This window comes from Canis lupus, chromosome 32, assembly GCF_011100685.1.
Source record: "Canis lupus familiaris isolate Mischka breed German Shepherd chromosome 32, alternate assembly UU_Cfam_GSD_1.0, whole genome shotgun sequence".
NCBI classification, from domain to species: domain Eukaryota; kingdom Metazoa; phylum Chordata; class Mammalia; order Carnivora; family Canidae; genus Canis; species Canis lupus.
In genome coordinates, this window is record NC_049253.1 from 38,574,059 (window position 1) to 38,585,702 (window position 11,644).

The window sequence follows — 11,644 nt, forward strand, 5'->3', positions numbered from 1 at the left end:
CTAGAGCTAACCTCCCTTTCACAGAGAAAGATGAGTTTAAACGTAATGTACTTTCTTGGTTTTATGTTCTTCACAAATTATTAATAACCTTATTTTAGCTTTTGTCATAGAAAAGATTCTTATGGGCAGCCTGGATGGCTCAGTGGTTTAGCACTGCCTTCAGCCAAGGGTGTGATCCTGGAGACCCGGGATCAAGTCCCACGTCAGGCTTCTTGCATGGATCCTGCTTCTCCCTCTGCCTGTGTCTCTGCCTCTCTCTCTGTGTGTCTCTCATGAATAAATAAATAAAATCTTAAAAAAAATTAAATTAAACATTCTAAACAGATTTGGAGAAGTTACTGGATCAGTTAAAGAATAGTGCCAAGTATCTCATTTTCTTCATAATTCTTTTTTTCTTCATATTTCTTATTTAATGGATCCTGTCATGTTATTAGCAAAGATTCTCTTACTTAGATGGTTATCTATACTGAAAAAATTAACCTAAAATGTATTCATAGTTTGAATACAGTGACTTAAAACAGACCATATAAGGCTGCTCCAATGACTAGAGCCTCAATCCTAGCTGTAGCTCTTTTAAAGTATGGACTCTGAGCCCTAACCCAGAGCTACTGAATCTGAATCTCTAGTTGGTAAGACCTGGATGTCTTTATTTAAAGAAGCAAAAACAAACTACACAGATGACTGATGTATATCCAGGAATGAGAACAACTCTTTGAAAAAAAAAAAAAAATCACACTTGCTATTGGGATTCTTTTTATTATAAAATTTTTTGGTGCCCTTGACTTTGGAGTTGCATTACCTACCTTGAGTTGTTAATTGTAGGGCTCCTCTTGGGAGTGAACTCTAATTACCTCAAGGATTTGACTTGTTGTATACACTTGGGGGGAAATAAAGGATCCTGGAAAACTCTTAGCCACAAGATCTGCCTTCACTTCCTAAATCACTTGTGTTGTGTTCTTAACTTCTGAGACATAATAGACATGATGGTATTTTTAGAAGTGCTTTCTAAACCATAATGTCTGATTAATGTTAATGATTACATAAAAATATTGATAGTATTGAATCAGCTTTTATTTTTCATATAGGCAGAGGACTAAAAGGTGCCTAGATAGTATGCTACTTACACTGAGGCATTGGTCACTGGCATGCTTATTCAATAAGTAATTAATCAAGGCCACATCAGGTCATTAGAAAGTTTCCCCAATTTTAGAGGAATGTAATATTTCAGTATAAGATAAATGTCAAAACAGGTTTTCTTTGTGTAATGTAACTTAACTCTGTCATTCAACGTAATTGGATTTAATTGTTCTGGTTATTTAAAACTGAATTCTGATGCTGGGTTTGGCAAAACCTTTATTCTATCAATAAGGAAAAGTAGGCCTACCTTATAGATAAGGAAAAGTCAAATTCAAGCCTTCCTATGCATGTCAAACCCTTTAGAAAGTTTTTTCTCCTACTAATTGATTCTGTGTGAATTTAGGAGCTTTTCATTCTCGCCATGGAACCTGAATATGTACATGTTTTTGTGGGCACTTAATTAGAAAATTTCTACTTATCTGCTAACAGTCTATATATAGTTTTTTAAAGCTGGAATAGGGGCAGTCCGGGTGGCTCAGTGGTTTAGCACGGCATTCATCCCAGGGCCTGATCCTGGAGACCCGGGATCAAGTCCCACGTCAGGCTCCCTGCATGGAGCCTGCTTCTCCCTCTGCCTGTGTCTCTGCCCCCACCCCCCTCTCTCTCTGTGTCTCTCATGAATAAATAAATAAAATCTTAAAAAAAAAAATAAAGCTGGAATAGGTTTATAGTCTTTTTAATGTCTTCTTTCTGGAATAGGTTTATAGTCTTTTTTTTAAATGTTGTTTTCTTTCTCTTTAATTCCCCTAACATCTAGTACATTAATATTACTGACATGACTGGTAAAGAGAGTAAAACTAGCTTATAAAATACACACATGCACAAATTTTTAATTTTTGGAATTGTATTTATTAAATAAATTGTCTTCTAAAATTAAGTTCTTCTCTACTGGGTAGAAATTTAACTTTGGGTAACTAGCATTGGTTGAACTTTTACAATGTAATATCTTAGTGTTGTCATAGAATATAATTATGGCTAGGGTTGTGAAGTTAAAAGTTAGTCCTGATCCTAGAAAGCAGTAGGTAGGAATCAGATTAATTATTCCTTCGAATATTGTGCATACCTGTCTCACATGCATATCTAGTTTTTAAAAATAAACTCTTTTAGCTTTTTGAAAATCACTGAATTGCTTTTTTTCTCTTCAAAATTATTTAGGCCCACCCAAAATACCTGAGTTGTATTGCGATCAGCTGTTTTTTCCTAGCTGCCAAGACTGTTGAGGAGGATGAGGTATTTTCCTTTAAAAATTAGTTGTGCCTGTTTCTTGAAAATTTCTATTTATTAACTTGCTTTCTGTTCACCAGAACAAACACTGAAAATTAGTTTATTTTTTTCTGCCCTCTTCACTCTGCCCTGTTCCCCTCCCCTCTGCTTTGGATAGAGAATTCCAGTACTGAAGGTGTTGGCAAGAGACAGTTTCTGTGGATGTTCTTCATCTGAAATTCTAAGGATGGAGAGAATTATTCTGGATAAGTTGAATTGGGATCTTCACACAGCTACACCATTGGATTTTCTTCACATTGTAAATATACCTAATGTCTCTTAGTTTCCTATTTTAATATGTAATCTTATTTTAGTAACTTAAGAAAGTAGATTGCCCACTCGTTTGTTTTGTAGTGATTTTTAGGAAAAAAAATTAGAAATTAGGATATATGTCAAATTTAACTTAAGATATTAATACCTGAGGTTATGTCGATTTCTGTACATAATTTACCTACAACTTTAAAGTAAATCCAGTGTGATGTTCTCGTGATTTTTTTTTTTTTTTTTTTTTTTTTTTTTCAGTTTCATGCCATTGCAGTGTCAACTAGGCCTCAGTTACTTTTCAGTTTACCCAAACTGAGCCCATCTCAGCATTTGGCAGTTCTTACCAAGCAACTCCTTCACTGTATGGCCTGTAACCAACTTCTACAATTCAAAGGATCCATGCTTGCTCTGGCCATTGTTAGTTTGGAAATGGAGAAACTTATTCCTGACTGGCTTCCTCTTACAATTGAACTGCTTCAGAAAGCACAGGTAGGTGTCAGTCAAATTAAGTGTTCATTTTCAGTTCTTGTCTTATTGGGGATACGTAGGGCTACTGGATGATTGTAAAATTAAGAGACCTTTCTAATTTGTACTGGCAAACCACTTTGAAGAGGAGATAAGAGTAAAGTAATAAATACTTTAAACTTACAGGCTAGGTGAACTTTTTTCTCTTCTAACGCTTAGATAGTATTTTCTTGCTTTTCAACCCTTCTTCTAAGTTACTTAAAATCTTTAAGTAGTAAGATTCTCTATATTATATTGTCCTTATGTTTTGTATGAAGAACCTTCCTAGCTATATGTGTAGGTTTAATCATAGTACTTCTTAACTGTATACTTCACTTATTTTGTAAAAGGTAAATTAAAAACATAAATGGCTAGAAGTTGCTTTTTAGACAAGCAAATAATTTATTGTTGGCTAGAAAGTCAAGTATTTGTACTAGACTTTGGCAAGTAGAACTTATCTTTCTGAAAGAGGTTTTGTCCTGGTAGTTCCTATTATTGCCTAAGATTATTCCATCACTTCTATCTGCAAATTGACAGAAAATGTTATAGGCCAGTTTATATAGACAGTTATCGACTGTCTATATAAAATGTACAAGTTTTAATGGAGAAAATTCTCATTCAAATGGAAAAGTTAGTAAAGGGTGCTATATGTTGGCAACTACTTTGGATAAGCTTATTGGTTGTATTCATGTCATCAAATAGAACTTAAAGGTTTACATTTGCTGTAAACCATACCCCTTGCCAACTGAATCCATAAAAGACTGTGTGTGAATAGTGTACTTTCCTTTTACATATCCCTATTTATTCTTATTTGGTGGTAGTTATTCTGATTTATTTTATTGGATTGTCTTTAGAGAAAAGAGAGTTAAATTCTGAGCTTACGTAATTACATTTTGTAATAAAAAAGAACTAAGTTTAGCAAAGAGCTGCAGTTATTGAACTTAGAGTACTGTAAAAGAGAATAATACTTGAATTTGGTGTTTTATAAGCTGCTTAATAGATCTCATGGATGTGAACTGTAAAAGTTAGCACACATGTAAGAACCTCAGTGCTACCTCTCAGCTCTGAGAATTTCAGTTCCTAGTCTGTGAGCAGAGAAAGATTAAAAGCCTTTTCATAAAAAGGTTGGTGATCAGAGCAATATATTAGCAATACATTAGACAAGGCCCGTGCCTCGTCTGTGTGCTTTGTTCCACTGTTTTTAGCATGGCTCTCCTTGTTCTATGTCCCTAGGACAGGCATATGATGTTAGTTGTAACACAGGCTGTTTCTCCTTTACAAGGGAGATATGTTCTATTATTAATTTTTTTTTTTTTTTAAGATTTTACTTACTTATGAGAGAGGCAGAGACCTAGGCAGAGAGTGAAGCAGGCTGCATGCAGGAAGCCCGATGTGGGACTCCATCCCGGGACCCCAGGATTACACCTTGGGCCGAAGGCAGGCTCTCAACCACTGAGCTACCCAGGTGTCCCGATATGTTCTCTTAATGGCATATCTTAGATTGTTAAAATTGAGAAGTATTTCTTTCCATTGAAATAAATGCTATCATGAAAATAAATTCTAGGAGATAGTTGCTATTTAGTGAGAATTTTTAGAAATTATCATAAACTACCATATAAGAATACTGTGGCACAGGAAATTTACTTTGCCTACCTATGGTGTTGGAAAGTGAACTTGAATATTAATCATTTACATGAGACTGTGGGAGTAGGGGAAGGGATATTAATAGAAAACTTCTACATTCCATTTTTCATTTTTTTATTGGAACAGTTGACATCTTTATTTTTAAAAAATATTTTATTTATTTATTTATTCATGAGAAACAGAGAGAGAGAGGCGCAGAGGGAGAAGCAGGCTCCATGCAGGGAGCCTGACATGGAACTCGATCCTGGGTCTCCAGGATCACACACTGGGCTGAAGGCGGTGCTAAACTGCTGAGCCACCCAGGCTGCCCCTGTTGACATCTTTAAACGCTCTGACTTGGTCTCTTTGCCTATTCCCAAAGCTAGTAGAGAAAATTTACTATATGAGGTATTACTGTCACAAAGAGGATAGACTCTGAAGCATAAATAGTAAGACTGTTGTAAATAGCATTTGTATTCTCTAGCTTTGAGAGCTTGTTCTCTACTAAAAAAAATACTGGAGAATATGCTTATTCTCTTTCATAAGTCTTCTGGTGTTTGGTGCTGTAAGAAGAATGTTCACTGAAATTTGTTCCTTTTTATTGAAGGAGTATTACGGATTTAGAACTTGAAGAAATCTTTGAAATCATTTCATTCATGTATATATCTTAAACCTGCAGTCCAGGGAACTTGGGACTTTCTCAGAGACATACAGGACTGCTTAATAAAGAACCAGTGCTTTCCCATGCACACCTTAAAGATTTAGTTCAGTGGTTTTCAGAGTTTCTTTTAGAACTGGAATCCTTCCCTTGACTCCAACAAAATCTTGTACACAATCCCAGAATATAAAGTAGGAAAATACTACTTTCTAATATGTATTTGGGGCAGAGACCTGTTGGGTGCAGTCTCACTCAGCATGGCCTCTCCCCTTCTGCAGGCTGTTAGGACATAGTTTAAAAAACATTGTTCCATTCTCTTATGTGAATAGTTATAGTCCACAAACATGTATTGAAAAATCTGTGGTCTAAGGCACTGGGGATACAGTGATTGTAAAAAAATGAAAAAAGGTCTCTGCCCATATACTATTCAAATTATAATGGAAAAGATAGTTAAAAACAGTATCACAGACTTTGGGACTTGGTCTAAACAGTTCTCTAAAACTAACTGGGACTGATAGCCAACATATGTGGCCCAAACCTGATGGATCCTGATTCTTTAAGGCTCAAGACTGTCTTTGCTGCATTCATTTGTGTTTAGGTAGGAGTATCAGGTCTAATATCTTTGTAATTAGACGTGTGATAAGGCCATGTACTATCAAATATTCTCTCTGCATTCTTGGTTCTAGCATAGGAAATTTTTGCAACGTATTGGTGAGATCATGCCAGAATTACTTCTGACGTGTTTGCCAGTGTCCTGGTTTGAGGGGACTACTGATGTCCATCATAGACAACCCCATACTGTGAGGAGACCACTCTCACTGGCTCTGTCTTTATTCCCTCTGACTGCAGACAAAGTACAGTGAGTGTTCCTGGTTTGAAAGGCAAGCTTCCTTCCTAGTTGCCCAACCCTGCTTCACTTAGCTCCCATGATACCTGTTGGTCACCTTTCTGGAATGGCTACACTTCTTTCTGTTATCCCTTCTTTCATTGTTCTACCTCTGTATCTACACTCATATTCTCCTTTTTCTGATCAATGTGACCCACTGAGCATTTCAGGATGTTAACTCTACTGAGTTGAGTGAGTGTAATCATCTCCCTCATCCCTAGCCCGGCAGTAAAGTAGCAGGCCTTCCCCATCAGGGTCTTGAGGGTTCGTAAGGCCAGACTGCTGCAGCAGGTGTTTTCAGTGCTTCGTGCTGTCCATGTCCAGCAAACCTGGGGCCATCTGAACCTGTCATGTGTGTTGTGTTCTTCTGGTCAGTAACCCATCCGGCTGTCTGCCCTATAGACTTTCAATGCTGTCTGCCTCACCTTCCTTGGTGAGCTACATTACAGTTGTGTTTTTCTTGCAAGGGTTACTTAAAAATGGTTCCCATTATTTGAAATTTGGAAAGATAGTCATGAAAACTATCACTAAATGTCCTCTTAACATCCTGCAATTAGAATGAGTTTGTTTTATATCTTTTTATTACAGTTTCATTAAAGGACTTGTCTGGTGTCTGAAGTTATTATGGTAATTCCAGTTTATGTGCTTGTTTTGTCTTCTCTACTGGATCTCAACAAATCATACTTGATTTGTTTCCTTAGAACAAATTCAGGTAGTAGATTAGAAGGAATTTCTTTTGATATAGGATTTAGTTGGATGGAAATAGAGTTTACATAGATGATATTGGTTTGAATAATGTCTTTATCATTTTTCAAAATGCAGTTGACTCTTGAACAACACAGGTTTGAACTGCACTACAGTACACTACTGTAAATGTGTTTTCTCTTTCTTAGGATTTCCTTAATATTTTTTCTCTGGCTTTATTGTAAGTATAATACAAAATATCTGTTATTTGACTTTATGTTATTGGTAAGGATTCTGGTCATTAGGTTATTTAGTAAAGTTTTTGGGGAGTTGAAAATTAGATGCAAATTTTTCTACTATGGGAGTTGGTTCCCCTAACTGCCGTGTGTTGTTCAGGGGTCAACTGTATAACTTTCTGTTAACTTTTTTTCACAGAGAAAGATTACAATGGCATAGTTTTCCTTTTACTTAAAATACATGTCCTTTTTCAAACCACACGTCTGTGTGAACTCTGTTTTGTAGTGTTCTGTGATGTTAAGCCCAGTGATCAAGGCATTAGAATATTTGTGATACTTTTACCTTTCTAGGCCCCTAAATATTAGTCATTTGCTAAAGAACAGTTTATTAAAGTAAAGTAGTAAGTACTTTTCAGAAATAATTTTTATACTATAACCTTTTCACTTCCCAATTTCTTTCATTTCTGTCATCTCCCTTTTGTTTGGCCTTCTTGAAATATTGACAGAGGTACTTCTCTCCTTAACCATAAACCCCCATCCTTCTTCTGTGTTTTTGTTCCACTCTTTTTATTATGGCTCAGCTTGTTCTGCATCCCTGGGACATGCTAAGTCCTAGCCTACAGTTGTAAGCTTCATAGTTGGGGACTATCTTTAAGTATTATGAATTCTTTTAAGGGAAGAAAAAAAAAATTCTAAGACTAGCTAGTAGTAGTATACCCTTAGGGTGCTATCTAGTGTCTTTCAAACAAGGGAAAAAAATTAGTGAACCAAATGGTAGAAATTAAAAATGGTCATTTTTCTGTATTGTTTCTGAAGAGTTTAGGCATTTTAACATTTGTACTGTGATAACACCTGCCTTTCATTCTTCTTTCCACTTATACTTTTCTGGGTAACAAATAATGAATATTTTTAGTGATAAAACCAGTCTTGTGACCAAGTGTGTTCGTTGTTCTTGCAGATACGTTATTTTCCTTTATTTTCTCTGTGGTATTGCAAACAGTCATGCTGTGTACTGTAGGTTATATAGGTATGAATAAAATGTGGTTAAGAAATATCCAAAAATGGGCAGCCCCGGTGGCCCAGCGGTTTGGCGCCGCCTTCGGCCCAGGGCGTGGTCCTGTAGACCCTGGATCAAGTCCCACATCAGGCTCCCTGCATGGAGCCTGCTTCTCTCCCTCTCCCTCTGCCTCTGCCTCTCTCTCTGTCATGAATAAATAAATAAAACCTTAAAAAATAAAAAATATCCAAAAATACTTATAAAATACACAAGACTGGAAAGTGATCCCTGATAGGTAATAATCTAGTAGGTTTCCTGGAGATGGTGAGTTAGCCAGACCTGGAAGGAATAGGTAATACAATTTCAACAGATAGAAATAGGATGAACCAGGGGTAAAGTAAGAGAGAGCAAGCTGTGCGCAGACTAGAGAGTGCAGGCCTGTTTGGCAGAAATGGGGAACACAGCGTAGGATACACCAGGAGATAAGACTGAAAAAGAAGGTTGGGGTCAGATTGTGGAGAGTCTTATGCCAAGCTAAAAAGGTTAGCTTATTTCTGGTAGGCACTGAGGGGGCCGCTAAAATATTCAAATAGGGGAGAAAATGTATGTTGTTAGAGGAAGATTATTTTATTTATTTTTAAATTTTATTAATTTTTTTAAAAGATTTTACTTATTCATGAGAGACACAGAGAAGCAGAGACAGAGGCAGAACGAGAAGCAGGCTCCATGCAGGGAGCCTGATGTGGGACTCAATCCTGGGACTCTGGGATCAAGCCCTGAGCCAAAGGCAGTCACTCAACCTGTGAGCCACCCAGGCATCTCAGAGGAAGATTATTTTAACTAATTACAGGGAAAGTAGGACAGAGAGACTAATTGTACTCTTTACCACAGGTAAGATTTTGAAAGCCTTCCATGTGTAGTCATTGTACTAGAAAAGAAACTTAGGGAATAAAGATGAATATGATGCAATACCTGCCTTTTGGGGGCTTATAGTCTATAAAGGAAAAGCTTAATGGTTAAGCAGATTATTTTAATACAGTGTGATGTGAGTATGGTGACAGGCTGAAATAGAAACAGATTCTGGAAGGGGCATGGGGGAGTCAAAGGGTAGCTTCAGAAAGGATACCTGAACTATCCTGAAGAATACGAAGGAATTAGTGAAACCTCCAAATTAAACAAAAACAGTTCTTGTTCATGTTGTCAAGCCTACTAATTTCTACAAAAATATAATTTATCAGAAGTTCTCATTGGCTATTTAAAAAAAAACACTTGTTCTAAATTATTGGCTATTTTAAAAACAAAGTTGTTCTAAATTCTTAGCCAGGTGATCTTCCCCATCTCTTAAAGTTTTTCATACCTCTGGTTTTTTTTTTCCCTAAATTCTTAATCAAGTTTATGTTTGTTCCTTGGTCTTCGTGAATAGATTAGAAGAGGCAAAGAGGGTGGGGTGAAGGGTCTTCTAGCCAGGGGGAGTAGACTGCACAAAAGTAGATGTTAGATTTATATAGTGAACAAAAGAGAATAGTTTCTGTTTTCATGAAGATGTTCACCGTATCATTGCAAATACAGAATTTAAGTTTCAAAGAGTCTGACATTAGAAGTACAGATTTGGACATGTTCCCTAAGAAGATGATAGGTAGACTGGAGAAATAGAGGAGTTTCAATTAGAAGGTGTGGGGAGAGAAAAGAAAGCTGGGGAGGAGGGAAGGTGGTCAGCAAAATGACAGAGTAGTCTATATTAACTACATGATCAACTTTGTGGGTTTTTTTCCCTCCTGGCCCAGATGGATAGCTCCCAGCTGATCCACTGTCGGGAGCTCGTGGCACATCACCTTTCTTCTCTGCAGTCTTCCCTGCCTCTAAATTCCGTTTATGTCTACCGTCCCCTCAAGCACACCCTGGTGACCTGTGACAAAGGAGTGTTCAGATTACATCCCTCCTCTGTCCCAGGCCCAGATTTAGATTTCTCCAAGGACAACAGCAAACCAGAAGTGCCAGTCAGAGGTGCAGCAGCCTTCTACCATCATCTCCCAGCTGCCAGTGGGTGCAAGCATACCTCTGCTAAACGCAAAGTAGAGGAAATGGAAGTGGATGACTTCTATGATGGAATCAAACGGCTCTATAATGAAGATAATGCTTCAGAAAATGTGGGTTCAGTATGTGGCACTGATTTATCAAGGCAAGAGGGACATGCTTCCCCTTGTCCACCTTTGCAGCCAGTTTCTGTCATGTAGCCTCAAGTGTTACCTTTAAGTGCAAACTAAGGTAGACTACTCTGAGAGTGGGAACATGGAGAACCATGGAAAGGCTATATAAAGGTATATACCTTATCAGGCTGATTTGAAGTGAGCCAGGAAAAAAAAAAAAAAAATTTACTTTTGTGGTAAATTATAATCAACATTATTTAAGCATAATAAAGACCAAAAAAATAAATAAATAAATAAAATTCAGAAGATCCAATTTTTTTTTTTTCCAAGTAAAAATTTTTTTGTAGTGTTTGTCAGTTCCATCCTTTCTCTACTAAAATGTAATGGAGATTGTACCCATATAAAAAATTCATATTCAGTGTTTTTTTTTTTTTTAAAGTTCCAAAATTCATAGCTGGCACACACCCTGTCTCCAGCATCCTGATTTAATTTTCCTCGTTTTTGTTTGCTGCTTTATTGACTACTTAATGAACTTTATGCATGTTGATCTGTATAGCCTGACTTCCACTGATTAGGAAACCCTCAAAATTACTTTTTTAGCAATTTAGTGAATAAATTATTTCAGTCTGGCAGCCATGTTTAATCCACGATTCAGATTGATCCAAAAAGGGTTCTTCAAAATTGCCCCATGTGAATGAGAGGTGGTAATAGAAAAAGGACTAGCATTACCACATTGATTTTGTGTTTGTCTCATTTCAGTTCCTGGAGTTCAGAAACAAAATTATTGTTTTCATTTTTATCTTAATTTAGAACTTAAAAGTGGCATGTAATTATAATTAGGGCACTGTTAGATTTGTTGAAAGCATATTTGACATTTGTATAAAAGAATTTGTGATAAAGTTAATATATCCAGGTGCTCACCAAAGAAATATCAAATGATTAAGGTTTTGGTTTCTTTTGTTTTTGGTAACTGGTCAGTTTTCACTCATTTCTAATCAGTAGGAGAGACTCTCTAGATATTGGGACAGCTCTATGATTTGGGTCTGTAACATGTAATAACTGAATTCAGTACCCTAGATTTATGTTAAGCTATTAGTATTTTCTTGATGAAAATTACCCTACCTGTATTTCTCCTAATTTCTGGATCCTGGGCTCCTTATGCAGTCTGAGGAAGGTATTACAGTCAGAACCGTGTACTGATGATAAAAGCCTCTGGTAGCAATAAAGTTGTCCTTAACCTTTGTA

General features: G+C 36.6%; 1 protein-coding gene across 8 annotated transcripts in view; it reads left to right on the forward strand.

The window, feature by feature from the left end:
* Nucleotides 1-11,644, forward strand: part of CCNI (cyclin I) — a 37,788-nt gene extending 26,144 nt beyond the window's left edge. For all 8 annotated transcript variants that reach the window (XM_038582376.1, XM_038582379.1, XM_038582383.1 and 5 more), the window contains 4 exons: nt 2,293-2,367; nt 2,519-2,659; nt 2,923-3,153; nt 10,037-11,644. In XM_038582376.1, coding sequence (XP_038438304.1) covers nt 2,293-2,367; nt 2,519-2,659; nt 2,923-3,153; nt 10,037-10,486 — 897 coding nt within the window. In that variant the 3' untranslated portion in view covers nt 10,487-11,644. The remainder of the gene's footprint in view (nt 1-2,292; nt 2,368-2,518; nt 2,660-2,922; nt 3,154-10,036) is intronic.